At 37.3% G+C, this 18,773-nt stretch overlaps 2 protein-coding genes across 4 annotated transcripts in view; both read right to left on the bottom strand.

Annotated features, from left to right (window-relative positions):
- LOC126380076 (titin) overlaps positions 1-18,773 on the bottom strand; it is a 111,609-nt gene that overhangs the window by 5,596 nt on the left and 87,240 nt on the right. Inside the window, exons 5-16 of one of the 3 annotated variants that reach the window (XM_050029280.1) lie at positions 14,995-15,078; positions 12,936-13,073; positions 8,840-8,982; positions 7,345-7,547; positions 6,861-7,025; positions 5,642-5,807; positions 5,282-5,402; positions 3,376-3,486; positions 2,792-2,904; positions 2,020-2,172; positions 1,130-1,251; positions 569-798 (exon numbers count right to left, since the gene is read on the bottom strand). In XM_050029280.1, the coding sequence (XP_049885237.1) occupies positions 569-798; positions 1,130-1,251; positions 2,020-2,172; positions 2,792-2,904; positions 3,376-3,486; positions 5,282-5,402; positions 5,642-5,807; positions 6,861-7,025; positions 7,345-7,547; positions 8,840-8,982; positions 12,936-13,073; positions 14,995-15,078 (1,749 nt within the window). The remainder of the gene's footprint in view (positions 1-568; positions 799-1,129; positions 1,252-2,019; positions 2,173-2,791; positions 2,905-3,375; positions 3,487-5,281; positions 5,403-5,641; positions 5,808-6,860; positions 7,026-7,344; positions 7,548-8,839; positions 8,983-12,935; positions 13,074-14,994; positions 15,079-18,773) is intronic. The other 2 variants (XM_050029289.1, XM_050029300.1) reach the window with 2 other exon arrangements.
- Positions 9,197-12,463, bottom strand: LOC126380395 (uncharacterized). The gene is made up of 3 exons (XM_050029791.1): positions 12,099-12,463; positions 11,892-11,993; positions 9,197-11,553 (listed from the first exon to the last, which is right to left on the bottom strand). Exons 1-3 carry the CDS (start codon positions 12,252-12,254, stop codon positions 10,342-10,344), a joined length of 1,470 nt encoding a protein of 489 aa, XP_049885748.1. The 5' UTR covers positions 12,255-12,463; the 3' UTR covers positions 9,197-10,341.

Below are 18,773 nucleotides of genomic sequence, written 5' to 3'. Positions count from 1 at the left end.
CTGATCACCGGATTCTCCGAAAGTAAAATGATCCGTGCGTCAACACGTTAAGCCGTTGGTTCCAGTTGCTACTTACTGATGTAAGTGAGTAATCGTTACATGAGCCATGTCAGGGACGTTTGGCAGCTCAATAATGACCCTGACACTAGGGTTGAACATCATCTTCCTAGAATTATCCCGTTTCTCACAGGTTCCACTTACCTAACCTGAAGATTTGACAGGTCCGGTTTTTGCAAAAGCGACTGCCTGTCTGACTTTCCAACCCGCGAAGGGAAAACCAGCCCAATACAGGTTAGGTCACATATCTCCGAAAATGCATTTCTCGGGAATGTGGGTTTCCTCACACTGTTTTCACCACTGAGCATGTGATAATCATTTATGATCCAAACATGAATTCGAAAACAAATTTGACAATCATTGGTTTAGGCCTGTGCTGGATTCGAACCTTCCAACCTGCGGAGGGAAAACCAGCCCAATACAGGTTAGCTTAGACTATAAAGTTGCTATCAACTGCTGCTGCCAATTAAACTAAGTTGCTGGGTTGGAAGGTAAGAATGTAGATTCTTACCTCATCCTGAGCTTCTGTCTTCAGCACTCGGGTGAGCACACTCCAGTTGGTGGGCACGGGGGGTGCTGGAGTGGGTTCGGGGACATCCTCGTCATCTTCCTCCCGGTACAGCGGGTTGCGGGCGGGGGGCAGCTCTGGGAGTAGCGGCAGCTCGTGGGGGGAACCCGGGTGGTATGAGTGGCCGGTCTGTTTGATCAGCTCGGGGGAGAACAGATCGGGGCCGCCTTTGCCTGGGAATAGGTTTATTTGATGGTTAGATTTTGAAATAACGTCTTGATGAGTGAAACTTTCTATTTTGAACAGAAAATAGACTAGAATTTGACGTCATAGAAATACCTACTGTGTATTTGCTCTTCTTCAAATCAAATCTTCAAATAAGAAATCACAAAGAATTAAAATCTAAAGATTGACAATACTGCATTGGACTCTTTCAATGCAATTTACCGAATGGTAATTGTAAGTTCTTAGTCCTCTCTTTCAGCTTCGCGATTTTATGCAAGTGAGCAAAAGTTTTCTCACATTTAAATAACTTGGTAACCCTGGAATAGAGATTCCACTTACCTATATACTTCTGCGGCGGCAGCGACAGCGGGACTCTCTCCATCTTAGGAGTCAGCGTCATGCCTGACGCGCTGCTGATGTCTGAGAAGTTCTCCCATTGAGATTCTGGCATCGTGTGGTTCCTAAAGAAAAATAATGAAGTCGTTATAATCTCTTGTTTACCTTATTTGTTTTTAGTATATATAGTATAGTAAAATTATTGCTGTCACACCGACTTATACTACGTCTATTTGTGGAAACCTATAGTTGGCTCTTCTGTATCCTATATATTTTTATATGTACTGTAATGTTTAAAGTAGCTGTTGGTTTTCCGAAAAGTAATAAATAATCTTGTCATCATCATTAACTCCTATTCGATTCCTGCAGACACCTCCGAATTTTATTTTAAGTTATACCGGTAATTTTATTATCCGCCGTAAAGGAAAGGGACGGATAACCCGGGCTATTTTATTTTTTTAGGCATCTCGCTCATATGCAATCCGATTGACGTGTGTTGTCAACTTAATTCTGTCGAGTTATTGGACAATATACAGTTTTGGGGTTTATTAAATTTGTGCCTAAAATTGACGTGTGCTCCATAATTTTTTTGCCTGTCGATTACCCGTCCCTTTCGTTTCCGGCGGATAAGAAAATGACAGGTAAGTATAGCTTAAAATAAAATTAGATGGCGCGTACTGGAATCAGCAACATTAGATACTTAAAAATAATAAATGCCTATGGATTATTCCGTTACTTATATGTTTTTTTAAGAATGTTTTTTTTTGTTTGTTTACTCCGTATTTATTCTGGGGTGAGTCTACCAAAAGCATTGACTGTCTGGATTTTGCCTTACTCTCTTCAGCACCATATCTATGCCCTTCATAATCGTTATTCAGTTTAGTCCAGTTTACCTGATAGTGACGTCGAACTGCGGCGGCGGCGGCGGCACCTGCTTGTACTCAGTGACAAGTCGCTTGTGTCGCTCGATGTCCTCGATCGTCTTCTTCTCCGTAATCGTGCGCAGGATCACGTCGTCTACCATGTGCGACGTTATTTCCGGTTTCCTGGAAGTTAAACATCGTCATTGACGTTTAAGAAGCTTTACAAATGTTCCAGATATGAATGCAGGAAAGTGAGAATACTATAGAAGGATAATGAATGGGAATCTGATTGTTTATGGTATGAATGGAGGATGGTTAATGAATGGGTCGTAAGGCAGTTTTTAAAAGTAAGAAAGGGAGTCTATGGTGGGATGTCGGTCAGGGTTAGAGGATTATAAGGGAAGAAGTTTTTTTTTTGTTAAAATTAATTAAAATAGAAGGAGTAAAGATATTTAAAATATCCCGTTTTATTTCTATATCTCACATGTATCTGAAATAAATTCATAATTTCGATTTACGGTTTGATGTATTTGAACACGCGTTCTTCCAACAGCGCAGTCAGCTTCAAAAAAATCTGGTAAATGTTCTATCGTATGGATTGTGATGTGGATTACCGACCTTATCAACCCTGGTGTCAAACGTTATTATTCAGTCGCCAAAGGACGCTGACATAGCTGATGTAACGACTACCTACTTACCCGGATTTGAACCGACCCCAATACTCAACCACTAGACCATGGTCTGTCTCCCAGCTGGTCTACCACGGGTACAAAAAAATCTGGTAAATAAAAGTTTAACAAACCTTGCAGGCATGATAGGCGTCTCCGGTATAGGCTCCAGACTCTCCAGCAACATCTCTTGTTCATCAGTCTGCAGGCGCTCCGTCATCAGCACCGGCGGCGGAGGAGGCGGTTTCTGTTGGTGGAAGGCGATTTGCGGTTACGGTTTCCACAATCTAGTGAAACATGTCAGTTAACTGGATTTAACCCTGAGTAGATGACCTTTAGATAGATAGATAAAATACTTTATTGAGCACAATGGACACAAAATACAGAGATAAGGACAACATGTACAGAAAAGCACAACAGGCGGCCTTATTGCTCATGCAGCAATTTCTTCCAGGCAACCTTTGGGTACAGGAACATTTTGTACGGTCACGAGCATTAATATGTATACACTTTGGTACCATGTCACATTAACTTTTTTGACAAATTGAACTGTAAGTCTCACTAAATGTCAAATATGTTAGTGCGACAGAGTCCTAAAGTGTGTACATTATATTGTTCATGACTGTACAAGTATAATAATAGAGGGTTAGTGCATTCTAACAAAACAAATAATTAAAAGAACTAGTATTTCCATATGTGGTATGATGGGATATATTACCTTGAGCTTGAACATCCTGGCATGGGAGTTGTCAGTGACCTCAGTGACGGAGTGGGTGTCCGTCATCTCCGTATTGAGGGACACTATGGACCGCGGCCGCCGCGACCACTCCTAGTTAGTCATTATGGGTGACCATTAGTCATTAGTGACACGTGATTCATTAAAGTGGTCGGTGAACGGAAATAAACATGGAAGCAGTGTCTTCATACTCGCTGCAGATGATTATTGACGCCAAAACTCACACAAATCAAAACTAACTCATCATCACCTAGCATTGTCCTATTTTTCACAGGGTCCGCTTACCTAACCTGAAGATTTGACAGGGTTTTTTACAGAAGCGATAGCCTGTCTGACCTTCCAACCCGCAAAGGGAAAACCAGCCCAATACAGGTTACGTCACATACCTTCGAAATGCATTTTTCGGGAATGTGGTAAGGCTCAGCGGTAAAGGAAAACGATGTTTTCAAAACAAAACAAACTCACTGTAGCAAAATCTACGTACTTTAAAATTTAAAAAACACGTTAATGCTATGGATATTATGTCGCTATTTGATTGTGCTTCGCCACTTACGCCGTTTCGTAAATAAGTTGGACATACTTTTTTTTTGACCTGACTTAATGTAGATTTGCCGCAGATGGCATAAACTACTTGGCCGGACAAATGGGGAGCGCTGAGGACTCTCACCCGGTACAAAATTAAGACAACAGGATTGAGGGTGCCCAGTTGGGCGCGACCTCGGCTCAGGGCGTCGTCTGATAGGTAGAATATTCGAAAGTATTAATCGATCCTAGTGGGTAGATAGCGATAAGCGCTGAATGAGGGAAATCGTCGACCACGCCGGCGGGGTCAGTATCGGGAGTTGGGCATACCGGTACCTAAGTGACAAAAGGCGCGCACCGATTTGTACCTTTATGACACAGCAATTAAGGCCAGATATCTATGCCGGTATGATTTTGAAACCCCGAGGTATGATTTTCGTTGCGTCATTTTAGAGCCAAAAGAATGCTTCTATGTTTAATTCTGTTCACCGATTGCAGTGTAAATGACACAATAAAAGTCAGAGAATGAAGTGATATTATGTTGTTTTAAAATTTAGAATCATTATTAATAATGGCCAAATGAGTCCAAATTAGTAGTCACACAGTGAAAAGTGCAAAACTCTGGTGAATGATATTAAAAATGTTTCAATATGAAGTTTAGAAAATTAGAGGGGGTTGAAAAGGCCACATTGAATGTAAAAAATCATCTAAAAATATATTTTAAATGAAATATTTATTAAATATTTTTTATTATATATAATATAATGTCAAATTTAAATATCACTTTTTCGCTATAAATAAAAAAATGTGGCTTTTTAAACCCCCTATACAGGTTGTAAGTGACATCGTAACGAAAACTTTAAGGGATGATTTAGACCATTACACTGAGTAGTTAACAATTGGAATTTTCTGTCGCAAAAGTATGGAACTGAAAATAATTTAAAAATACACTAAAATTTTCATTAATATGAGCCTTATGTTGCTTGAAATAAATGTATTTTATTTTATTTTTTTTTATTTTATTTTTATTAATTTTCTGACAGGAAATTTCACTGCATATCAACTCAAAATCATGGTTGGAATCATCCTCAGTATTCGTTACAATGTCACTAACACCCTATATATGAGACTTTGGCAAGTTAACATAGACTGTGCTAATAAAATCACACTGTATAGAGCTAAATAACTTCTCAAAAATGTTGTAAAATGTCTTTTCGTGGATTTTTTATTATTGATATTATTTATCTGAAAATAGGTAATTATCACGTTGGAGTTATACAGCGCCGTCTATTATTTTTTTGGGGGAACGTTGGTGGACATGTTAACACACACAAATGTAAACCCAAGAATTTTTAGTGTTTCTCACCGCCTTTGGAGGTCTAGCAGGAGGCAGCAGCTGAGTACCCCGCGCTGGTATCGGCAGGGCAACAGGCGACACTGTGCGCACTGATTCTTGACGCTCGTGTTCCTCGATCAACGTCATTTGTCTGGAAAATGACAAGATTCCTCAGAAAAAACTATTTTGTAAAATTGTGGTCCTTGAAATGGTGGTGTTCGAGACAAATCTACAAATAGGCCGGTATCCCGTCCCATTCCTTTACGGCGGATAAGAAAATGACAGATATAACTTAAAATAAAATTAGGAGGTGTCTGCAGGAATCGGGGCCATTATAATATATTAAGGATATTAACACATTTTAGTCATTAAACCCTGTAGTTATCTCACCTCATACTACCAGCATCAGTCTCAGTAGCAGTGATGGTCGACGGCGGGGAAGGCGGCATGGGCGGGCGTTGTACGCGCACGCGCACGTCGAACGCCGGTGGCGCCACCACCACGCCTGCGGGCAAGCGCGCGTTAGATGCGCTAGTCTCGTGCGCCTCGCCGTAACCTGTTAGTGGGGGTTAGTGTTAGAAGGTGAGAATTTAGTGTGGGTTTATGGTACAAGTGTGAGAACTTTCTAGCTTAGTTGGTTTAATTTGTTTTTATACAATGCAAAAGTGTATTAATACACTTTATTGCACCGAAATAATAAAAATAAATAAATAAATTGTTTAAAAAGTTAATTAATAAATTAATTAATAATCAATTAATTGTTGTTTAATAAATTGTTTTTATTTTAATTAATAAAATTTTAATAAATTAAATTTTACTTGAAAGTCGTTTTATTCTACGATTAGGAGTTGGATTTTATACATATAGTATTATGATGTTCGTTTTATTATTATAATAAAATTATATATTATATTAATTATTGTCATTATTAAGTAAATATTTAGTCTTTGAACTATATTCTATAAGTAAATTTATTAGGTATTTTAATTTGCTTATAATAATGTTTTTCATGTTTTTTATTTCATTCATATTATTTATACACGTTAACTTGTAAATATTTACATAAAACTGGTACAAGTTTTATACATTATGTCCCACTGCTGGGTACCTACAGGCCTTCCAAGGAGAATGGAGTATTTATACAGGGTGTTTGTGACATCGTAACGAAAACTTTGTGGGATGATTCAGACCATTATTTTGTTTTCTATCTCAAAAGTATAGAATTTAAAATAATTAAACAAAACACAAAAAAATACATAAATTTTGCGACGAAAAATTCCACTTGATATTAACTCAGAACCATGGTCTGATTCATCCCCCTCAGTATTCCTTACGATGTCACTAACACTCTGTATACTCCACCACGACGCGCCAGTGCAGGGTGGGGACCAATTTAAGTATTATTTGTAAAATCTCTGGCGATAAGTTGAATACTACACTGGTTTTTTTTTCTTTTTTGTGACTTAATGTACAATATTTTTATTATTATATTTATATAATATAATTCAACCCATTCGCCAGAGATTTTACAAATAATACTCAAATTGGTCGCCATCTATTTGCCGCATGGCGATTCGAGCAGCCAGCTAAGTTGGAAAACCCCACATACCTTCGCTATGATAGGACTCCTCCATAATGAAGGCCTGATTAGTATGGACTTGTTCAGCCTCACTGGGCGTCTCTGATGGGTAGTCTGATGGTATAGTGTCAGACGCCACGCTCGCGCTCTCTGCTGTCACAGGATAGACTGGGTGAGCACGCGGGATCTTCACTTCTGTTGGGGAAAAGGAATGCTTAATTAGTACACAGTACATAGGTGTTCAAAGATTTGGGAAGACTGGTCTGTTTTTTTCGTATTCAGTAATTAGATTGATGAATTAGATTGATGTACACGTACGGGGTGTTAGTGACATCATAACGAATACTGAGTGGGATGATTCAGCTCATTATTCTGAGTTAATATCAAGTGAAATTTTCCGAATTCACGATATTTTTGTGTTTTTTTAAATATGGAAAATTCCACTTCAGTATTAACTCAGAATACGAGTCATCCCCTCAGTATTCGTTACGATTCGCCCATCATCATCTCTTACCCTGGATGCTCTCCCTGCTGACGATGGAAGCCGTGGAGTCGTCAATGAGCCTCCTGGGCGCGGGCAGTGCACGCCTCCTCAGACACAAGTACGAGACTCCGAGCCCCAAGAGCAGCAGCGTCAGGAACAGGATCGCGCAGATTATCATCAGGATGTGCGTGCCTGCTAGAGGCGCTTTCGCCGGTAGAGGGCCCTTGTCGGCTCTGTAAGTGGGTAAAATAAGAAAGAAAGAAAGAAATGTTTATTATAAAGGGACACCACAGTAACAAATACAAAACAAATAACAAATATAAAACACAGAGTTACACACAAATACAGTCATAACATAGCATCTCGCCTTTATGCCCGAAGTGGTAAGCAAAGGTGTATAGCGTCTAGGTACAACCAATCCTCGCCAGCTATGTCTAAGTCTCATCAAGTATATATTATATTATTTACATATATTTCCCATGTAATCGAGATGAGCCAATACGGTAGTTTCCAACTAGTCAAATCAGTTACTTGTTACTAAACGTCAAAACACGAAATAACTATGGAATTTGTATGAAAAAGAAACCTGTGACGTCATAGAAAAAACTTGACAAAATGTCGCACTTATTATTACATTTTTAATAAATAATAAATATTATATAATAATAAAAATTAATAAATAAGTTAAATAGATAAAATAAAACGTTTTTTGTGATCTGTCTTTATTTAGTAGCCAAAATTTCATAAGTAATTTATATTTGACCTAGGAAATTACCCAATCGCCAATAAAAATATAGTCATTTTGGGGCGAAAATGGAGCGGCGTGGTGGAGTATACTCTATATGTCTTCAGGTTGATTGCGAGGACTATAACCAGTAGCAGGACGTTTACAGGCTATATGTTTTTGTGGGTGAAAATGGAGATTTGAAGACTTATTTCGGGAACTACGGCAGGGAAATAGTTTTATAGTCCCATTTTGACCCCTCTGTTCTCATCAAGTTCTACAATTTGTTTTATTTGTGGTATCCTGTGATTGGCGAACAAACATTGTACTTACTGTAATTATTCTTAGTTAATTAATAAGCTGTTGGATATCCTCAATAAATAAATAAATAAATAGTTTTAATTGCGCCGGTGATTTCAGCAAATAATCCTTTCTCATTAATATCTCTGTCCCATTGCGCATTGGCGGAGAAACCCAAAAATATAAATAATTACAGAATACTAGTCTTCTATAACCTACCGGGTGAGAGCCTTCAGCGCTCCCCATTTGTCCGGCCAAGTAGTTAATGCCATCTACGGCATATCTACAATAAGTCACGTCAAAAAAAAACTTCTATAACCTAACTGGGAATGAACCCTCAAATTTGACGTGTACACTATTACTCTTGTCACTTATCTATACACTATAAATGATGGTGTGATTTTCACTTGTTTTGTTGCAATGTTTTTTTTATTCCCTCGTTATACCTGGAATCCAGGTCCTGGATGTAAAGCCACCAATAACATGATACAAGGGACTCACGGAAGGATGAGAGGATTGAACACTGGAGCAGGCACGATGGGCGGAGGATACCGGCACACGACCGTGATGACCTCGTCTCCATCCATTTCAAGACCTGGGTGGAAGCGAACTACGATATTGTTCGTGAACACTCGGAGTGGGTCCTGAAATGAAAAAAAATATATAGAATGACATGGACAAATTTATCTTTTATTTAAAGTCCAGGTATATATTAACTGTACTTAATTGAAAATTCTTTCACCCAAATGTTGTTTGGAAGAAATTGCTATTTATCAATAAGGCTGCCGATTGTGCTTCTTCTGTCCGTTTGTAACTGTCCTGTATGTTATATTGTTTGCAATAAATTATTATTACTTAACACGTTCATGCAAGCATCCCACTAAGTCCGTCAGATGAGGCGTTGCGCATGGTCTTTCCATACAAAATTAAACGACGTTCATACACGTCCCGAGAAATATAAAATAATTATCATACATACATCTTCACACTAACGTTGTATAACGTCAACGTATACATACGTTTCGTCACACAAAATAAAGATTGCACCCTGAATTACAAAAAGAACGTAATTATACGTCAACGTATATATACGTTCCGGCATAGTTCATAAACATTTTGCTTGTCTATTAAAGACCTAACGTCATAACACGTCAACGTTTATAGGCGTTGTGCCACTAAACATGTATTTTATCTATTGAATAAGTAGCCACGTGTTATCACGGTACCGTGAATATACGTTGTGCTTTCTAGTTTAGTTAATACACTCGCCAGAAATACTAGAACGTGTATAAACGTTAACGTTTATAACCGTTGTGTCACAAAAAGTTTTTTAAATTTTGTGCTTATGTAACAACGTTTTATCACGGTAACGTTGGTGTACGCTGTGTTTCAGAGCATAGTTTTCATATTAGCTAGTAATACCGAAACGCACGTGTACGTTAACGTATGTTTACGTTCTGCTGTAAGAAATTGCTAATACACGTTTTTAATACAAAGGGACGCTTATGTACGTTGACGGTTATTCATGTAGTGCTACAAAACATTGCATCAAGTTTATTTTTTTAATGAACAAGGACGTACATAATATACGTTTCGTTATTTTTCAGTACTTAAGCATTGTTATGTAGTTTTTAGGTATTATTCAGTCAATAAAACACTAAAGGTTATGTTTGTTTTTATTATTTTTTCTTAATCAGTCTCACAATTTAGGATATAGCTTCATACTAGAATAATTAACCTATTTATAGGTATCTAATAATATTATAATTGTACGTTTTTAATTAACAATATCCTGAAAAGCTAATATTTAAATTCGTACTAATCAGTCTTGATATAACAATAATATTTCTTGATTAGCAATTGCACTTAAATCTAAAAGCATCTTTGATTATATCTTGGCCCATGAGATCACACATATATTTTTTGTACTTAGAATTAAATTTAACAATTGACCACTGATTAAACCCTGGTATCTAAGATACAACTGACAAGACAGCTACAAATTATACCTGGCTATGCCATTCTTCGAAACAAAGAGAACATAATGCTGGCTTATCGTCACAGCCTTTGCATCTTAGACCAGTTTCTTTTCTAATTTTCTTTTTTGTGCATAATTTGCATTTTAAGTAATTTACGTTTATATACGTTTTATGAAAAACATCTATGACCGTCGTACCTGGGCCGACATTAAATTGAGCACCCGCAGAAAGGGCATCAAATTCAAACAACGCTTTTGTAGTTTCCCAGTCATTTGGAGCTTCAATGTCGTTACCAGACTGTCTAACATTACCCTCTTCCGGGATTCCGGTCGGATTATTTCTTTGGGCATCTTCAGATCTTGATGGCATTAGTGACGCACGGGGCGAGTTATTTCTTTCAGCTTCAACAGGATCCGGTGGCGGCGGCGAACCAGGTGAGTCATTTCTTTCAGCTTCAACCGGATCCGGTGGCGGCAGCGACGCAGGTGAGTCATTTCTTTCAGCTTCAACCGAATCCGGTGGCGGAGGCGAAGCAGGTGAGTCATTTCTTTCAGCTTCAACCCGATCCGGTGGCGGCGGCGACGCAGGTGAGTCATTTCTGTCAGCTTCAACCGGATCCGGTGGCGGCGGCGACGCAGGTGAGTCATTTCTTTCAGCTTCAACCGGATCCGGTGGCGGCGGCGATGCCAGAGGTGACTGATTTCTCGTACAAATTGACATATTTTCTATTTCTGTCGGGTCAGGAAGCAAAGATGAGATTTCTAAAACATTTATATCACCCAAGTTGTTCCTTAAAGTTTCTGAATGCAAAGAAATTGTGTCTGCACTGTCATCAGCATGTTCAACTTTCGCCTGTTTTGTTTTAGGTTTGTTTGTGCCATTGTTTGAAGTGGTTGAATGGGAACGTTTAAGAGCTAAACGGTGGCGGCGATGAGAGTCAAAAATACTGCTATTACTTGAAGCTTCCGAAAACGAATCGGTTTCGTTATCATCGTCATTATCTGTACCAACTTCAGACTCAGACCTGCTCCCCAACGATGGTTTAGTGCGTCTGCAACAAAATTCCAAATCACTAACAACACTGCTGTCTGAATCGTCAGAGGCAGGATCATATTCTTCATCGGAGCCATACTCTCCATCGTCGCTACATGGGTCTGGTGTACTTTGCCGTGACGAGACATTATCTTCAAACATTTTCATTGAAGCCTTGTTCGTCCGTTGTGGTCGTTTCTCCTCCTGCAGACAGTAAAATTATTTAAAACTATAGCTTCTGCCCCGCGACTACATTCGCTCACATCGGAATCCCGCGAGAACCTTATTGTTTCCCGGGATAAAAAGTATCCTATGTTTTTTTAGGGATATGGTCTATCTATGTGCAAAATTTCATGGAATTCCATGAAATTTTGCACCAGCGGTTTAGGCGTAAAAACGTAGCAAACAAATTTTCAGATTTATAATATTAGTAGGATTTATCAGCTCACAAGAACCCAATAACTGACACCTAAATTGTTTATCACAAAATTGTATATTTAGATAGTTACCTGCCTAGTTCTTATAAATAAAAAATAACTTACCGTGTCCATTTCAATAGATTTCGTCGTATTTTTTCTATTGCAGGTCTCATTTTTGTCTTTTCCTTTGGGTCGTCTTTTTTTAGATTTCCTCTTACTTTCCATCTAAAACAATAAAATTAATGAAAATTAAATGATAGTAGATCAAAATTATTACCGAAATATAACTTACAATACACAAAAACGTCGAGAAAATTAATGTTTACTTACGACGGTGATTTCGCGCGTAATTGGTTTGCGTCGTGTTCCCGCTGCGAGCGCAACAGCCTCACTGACAGTATGGCGGCGCGTACAAAGGTCACCGTGTGATGACGTTGTGCGTTTGTGGTGTGGGTACTTGTAACTGTGTGAGTGACTGGGAATCATTATGAAATAAAACACATTTCCAGTGGCGCTAGAAGTCCGAGATTTAGATATGGTATGGCGCTAGTACGTAGTTTTATGATTTTTATACGGATATCCAACGTTCTTGTACGTTCTACGCTTTACTCATGTTTTTATTTCGGCGTGATAAAACGATGTGCTACATCACTTAGATTGATTTTCGACGTATACCTACGTTGTTAGCATGAATGTGTTAAATAATAATTGAATTAATTCTATTTTTATTTAGTATGGACATCTTTGAATTTAATTGAATTAAGACTATTTCACTTAGGAAAATTACCTATGGAAATATGTAGTTTTTATTTCCATTTGGCAGACGGTAAATTTCAGTATTCATGAACATTTTTCTCATGATTAAAAGAGTTCGCTGTCACAAAGACAATAACAAAAAGAACATAAAAACCTTAATAAAGTGGTCAAATAATATCCTTACGCCTGGAAAACAAAATTAATAATGTAATTGTTCTTTACCAACAGTTAATCACGTATAGACCCGTTAAAAAAACACTGTCCCTAAAACTAAATACTACACTTTTAAATTTTCCTTTTTCAGTCGTTTTTTTTTTTTGAAATTCGAATTTTTAAATAAAGAAACGTTTTATAAAACGTTCTAAATTCGATTTAATTTTGCAGGCCAGTGAGATTTACTAATGTATTTACCTGTTTGGTGCCACATCCCTTCAAAGGCAGCTCCAGCTTGTAGGACAAGGCGCCCTTGCCGACCACCTGACATGCAGAGTGACGATCGAAGTCTGCGTACGCGATGCCGTAGAATTTCTCGTTAAATTTCATTTCAATCTAGAAATAAAAAAAAAATATTTCCTGATTGTCCAGAAACATGACTCCGTGCTTCGGAGGGCACGTAAAGCCCTTGGTCCCGGTTATTAGTTATAATACACCGCCAACCCACAGTGGAGCAGCGTGGTGGAGTATGCTCCATACCCCCACCGGTTGATTGAGGGGAGGCCTGTGCCCAGCAGTGGGACGTATAATATACTATAGGCTGTTTATGTATTAAAGTACTGCCACTTGGTTTATATTACAGCATTTCCTTATCTGTATTTTTTTTTAGACTTTACAGTACAGTCAGGGTACTTCTTCTATCGTGTGGGTTGTGAGGTGGATTACCAACCCCATCAACCCTGGTGTCAGTGTTACTATTGAGCCGCCAAAGGCCCCAAAGGATATGGATAATTTCTACCAATATTACAACAAGTTTACATAAATCCTGTCAAAACTTTCTGTTTGAAAACATAGGTACCTACATTCATAAGCAATAAGTACACACTTTAGAACCCTATCGCATTAAGTTTTAATAGATTTCATTTGTCAAAAAAAAATATACTAAAGTATATACATACTTATAAATCCACAAGCATTATAGTACTTACCAAACAACAATCTTACACAATAACTGATTTCTATATTTAGATATAATAAATATGTAGGGTAAGTCAGTGACACTTCACGCTTCGTCAAAAACGGTGCAATCACCATGGTATAAGAAGACCAGGTATGCTCAATCCTATAACAAGCCGCCATTGGTAACTCCAACATTCCAAGGACGTAAATTTTATTATTGAAAATTAAGTGAATTACTGACTAATGTATTTAATTTTCCTGGTTAAAAAACGATTGTTGAAGTTAAGCAACTTCCGCAAAGGCCGGTCATAGGATGGGTGACCACAAAAAAAAAGTTTTCTACTCGACTTCCTCCGTGCTTCGGAAGGCACGTTAAGCCGTGGGTCCCGGCTGCATTAGCAGTCGTTAATAACCATCAATCCGCACTGGGCCTGCGTGGTGGTTTCAGGCCCGATCTCCCTATCCATCCATAGGGAAGGCCCGTGCCCCAGCAGTGGGGACGTTAATGGGCTGATGATGATGATGATGTATTTAATTATCATTACTTGTCTAGTAAATCTATTAAAGTAAATATAAAAACATTGGTCGTGGGTTATTTATTTTTTTGAAAATGGCAACGCAGGGTGGGATGACGTCAGCTGGGCTAACCTTGAAATGTTAGATGTCACTTTTAAGCATACCTGGTTTTCTTATACCATGGCAATTACCTCCCATATCCCCTTACAACAACATTCAAATCATCTGTCTATCTCATCCGCATCGCCAACTATCAAGTACACTCAACATTCCACAGTAACTATTACAGTTAACTTGGGTTAACTACTTAACCGTTAATTAGCAGTTAGACCGTAAGAATCGAACTTTAATCAAACTTATAATTTAAAACTTGTTTTGACGACAAAACTATTCCCGCCATTTTGGCTTCCAATAGCATTCATTCTATTGTCATTTGTTTCCGAACGCTGTTTAAAAATAACAAAATATTTTTTTATTTAAATACTTTTTAACGGAATAAAAAGTGCCTAATGCAAAGTCACCATTACTTAAAAAATATGATATAGATGCATAATCTCCTTATTCTACTATAATACTGGCTGGAAGAGCCAAAAAAAATATGATTTTGTTTATTTTTTAATTTCGGCCTGTAAAAAGATTGTAACAAAAAAGTTGCGCTGTTATTTTTTAATGAAATCTATTTTGTTTTTGATGAACGTAGTCTGGAAATTCCCTCATTGTTTTTACGAACATACAACGATTTTTAATACATTCAGAAGGCAATTTCAATTGGTTATTTAAGTAAAGAATAATAACATATTAGTTTATAATCATGGTTAGGTTATTATTGGTAAGTAATTACCTGCATGGAACCAGCAGCGCAGTTTAGAGCGGCCTTCGTTCGGTTCAAGAAAATGACTGGACTGAGATCATCTAGTTTTGTAACCTGGAACAAAAAAAAAACAATATTTCAATAATAATATAAATTAATAACTGAAAAGTTGTCATAATTATAAAATTAATGTTTTTGTAGGTGTTTTTGTTTACATTACAGAAGACATGTAACCAGGAGGTCTTAAGTGCAACCAGTTAATTTATTACTTTGCAAGAAACTGATTGGACTTTTGCACCTTATCGTACCTACCAAGAATCGACTACACAAATTCCATATTCAATTTGAAACTAGTAATAAAAGTAAAAATATTGTTATTGTAAAGAACAAGCATGAGGGCCCGAGGTCAAAAATATAATTTAAAATTCATAATTCAGTTTGGCTGCATGGCGGCCGTCATCGTAAATCTATAAGGCTAATTATTGCCTTCAGGCTGCGACTATCTGAGTGCACCGGTACATTATACAGGACGACACGTCAACATTCTTCAAGAACGTTCGCACGAAATTACAACAGCTTGTACATCTTGTGCCATGACAATGTTTGACATTCACTGAGACTTTGTTTCAAATTGTCAAATACGACGATTCATTTATTCAAGGCGACATGATTCTGAAATTTATTTAAAAAGTTGACGTGTCGTCTGTGCCCATGGACACAGATCCAAAGCTCCATAGGGTACATTATATAAATAGCAATATCCATCACTGGGACCAGCTCAGAACAACAATAATATGGCGTATTATGGGGTATTGTAACTCTGCCATGCTTACTTTTTTTATGTAAAAACATATTTTTTTTGGGACTGTAACCTGGAACCTGACAGAAAGCAGCAGTAACTGTCAGTACTATTCAGAGACGAAGGACAGGAGCCTAGTACGGCTTTGAAATAAACTACTCTGGGCGCCATCCCACTCGCGTCAGACAGAGTACTGCGAGGCGGAAAGCAAGAGGGAAACCACTGCCCTATTTTTCCCTAAAAAGTAACATGGAGAATGCGACACCGACAAAAGAGTGGCTCTTAAATTAGTGATGAAAGTGAATACAAAATTCACGCATATAATCCCTTAGTCCAATAAAGCTACAAATTCAAATTCAAATTCAAAAATATCTTTATTCAGTAGGTAACATAGTTACACTTTGAATCGTCAATTTTCACATAACGAACGTCTCATCCGCCTAAAACTACTGCAGCTTCTCACAACCTGTATAGCCGGGGAAAAGAAGCTGCAAGAAAAACCTCGGCACAGGGCCCTAGACGTTCTTTAAAAAAATAAAATAAACATAAAATATTTTTATACAATTGAGTAATTTAGCTGCCTAATATCAGTTCTCAGACAGTTAATCCCATGCATTCATATCTTTTAAATAATCACTAACTTTATAATAACCTGTAAAGTTAAGTTGCAATGTTATATGATCACATTATCAAGTTGTGTGTTGACTTTTTGATCGTGTGTTTAATAATGTCTAACATGGCTAGGGACGGCGATTATTAAGGCAATCTTCGTACCTATGTTATGAAATTTATTGCATGAAAGCCATGGGAGCCGCTTGTGCTATCGGCTATCTTGTTTTTAAAGTTTTATTTGTCGTTTAATGACATAATAAACTGGGGTATAGAACTCCCGTTTTTATGGACTGGGTACTTATTGACGCCCTGATCCTAGGTTCCGCAAAACTGGGCACTCTTAGGCCTGCTGTCTTAAATGTTGTACCGGGTGAGAGTCCCCAGCGCTCCCCATTTGTCCGAGCAAGTAAATCCCGTATCACAAAAATCACATCGTGATCCCTAGTTTGTTTAGGACATTGCAGGCTGATCACCTGATTGTCCGAAAGTAAGATGATCCGTGCTTCGTAAGGCACTATACGCCCTGACACCAGGGTTGATGGGGTTGGTAATCCACCTCACAACCCACACGATAGAAGAAGATCCATTCTATTAATTAAAAGTTATTAGTCGCTTCTGTAACAAATCGGACCTGTCAAATATTCAGGCAAGGTAAGCGGTCCCTGTGTAAAACGGGATATTTTTTTTTACCTTTGATGGTGCCTCCCAAAAGGTGCCTGTTCACTCTAGCCTTGACAGCACCCGGGTTATATGCTTTCGGAAATACAAAAGACGGCAAAGAATTCCAATCCTTCAATGCTATGTACTTAGATGATGAGTTAAAAATTATTAAAAAGGTAAAAGATCCGCGTGAAAAATAAAGGATACAAATTGTTCATAACCCTCGGATATTGGCGGATACGGGTATCCGGAACATCACTAATAAATATATAATTTTTTATCTTTGTTATATGCGACAAATACACTAAAAAGTCTAGTCAAAAACAAATAGTTTTCCCATATGGCAACACGGACTTCCAACGGATCGACTAAGAGTTTTCTAAATAAAAGCATAATCCTAACATATTTGCTTTATACAAAGCATTATGTTTATACCCACTAAACTTTTTTACCCACTGCCACTTAATAGAGCCATTCTATACGCTGTAGAAAAATAAAAGAAATAAAAAAGAAGAAAAAAAAGTATAGAGGACGCTCCTCTATACTTTTTTCTCTACATTAAATAAAAAAAACCGTATACAAAGTATTATGGAAGCACGGGCATACAATGCAGTCGCCAGTAATGAACACTGAACGGTACCATTGCGGTCACAACATAACTATTTTTTTATATCCATTGTAGGTTAACGTAATGGGTATACGTTCTTTTATTTGTCTTAAGATTCACTTTTATTTATAAAGTTCAAGTGGTTTGTGGTGGTACTAAGTAGCTCTATTTTTAAAAGCTGTGCCACAGTTTAGAAAGATGCCGCGGGAGCATAGTCGGAGCGACCGAAATATGGCCAAAACCTACGACCCAAAACGAGCATAATATTATATAACTTACGTATTATAAAACACATTACTCATTAAAAAAAAAACATTACAAAAGTACAAAACAACCTAGTCAAATGAGATACTTTTTACGAAACGTCAAAACAAAAGTTTTCTTTTTTACTCTGTTTGTAACTTTTTTTATGTAATGGGTCACAATTTGTTGAATAAACATTTTTTCTCTCCTACTCTCTCTCTCTCTTCTTTGGAGTTTGTATGGAAATACTGTCCTGTAACGACATCAATAGAAGCGATCAAACGTCGTACTCATTGTTACTTAATTCATAAATTAAATTCGAAAATAAATGGAATAGTAAAAAAAATAGATTTTTTGATCATCTTAGACTGGCTTCTATTTCAAGATTAGCATTTTATAATTTATCTTTCACCCAGTCAAATACCCTATTCCCGTATTATTATCGTAGTTATAATAAATTTATTGTCATATTGTGAATTTACAATTTGAAAATTATTAGGTCAACTATATTCATTAGCTATAAACCCCGTCAAAAATAGTTTGATTAGAATACCTGTCAGAACTATTCAATGTCTTGACATATCTATTTAGCGTACTAATTACGCAATCTATTGTATTATTTTTTTGTTCACAATTATAATTAGGAAAAAAAGTTCAATTTACCTTGACCGTTATAAGCAACAATCTAATTAGCGAAGAAGTACTTGCTGACTTTTTTGATATTATACATTAGCATACACTGTGGTCTTTACTGATATTACATCACAGATCAATTTTTTGCAATTTATAATCATAGATCATCTATAGTAAAAATGATATAAAAACCAATGTAAGTACTTATCTTAATTAGCGTAAAGTTAAATATCCTACAAATCGAATGCATATTGA

The sequence above is a fragment of the Pectinophora gossypiella genome, chromosome 3 (assembly GCF_024362695.1).
Source record: "Pectinophora gossypiella chromosome 3, ilPecGoss1.1, whole genome shotgun sequence".
Taxonomy (NCBI): Eukaryota; Metazoa; Arthropoda; class Insecta; order Lepidoptera; family Gelechiidae; genus Pectinophora; species Pectinophora gossypiella.
Note: the sequence above shows the minus strand (reverse complement) of the source record. Positions and strands in the feature narration are given on the sequence as shown.

What these genes read in the sequence shown, in the direction of transcription:
- LOC126380395 (XM_050029791.1), bottom strand. Translation starts at nt 12,254, where the DNA reads ATGATTCCCAGTCACTCACACAGTTACAAGTACCCACACCACAAACGC. An exon ending in TTACGCGCGAAATCACCGTC is followed by an intron (nt 11,994 to 12,098) that starts GTAAGTAAACAT and finishes TTATTGTTTTAG; the next exon opens with ATGGAAAGTAAGAGGAAATC. An exon ending in AATCTATTGAAATGGACACG is followed by an intron (nt 11,554 to 11,891) that starts GTAAGTTATTTT and finishes TACTGTCTGCAG; the next exon opens with GAGGAGAAACGACCACAACG.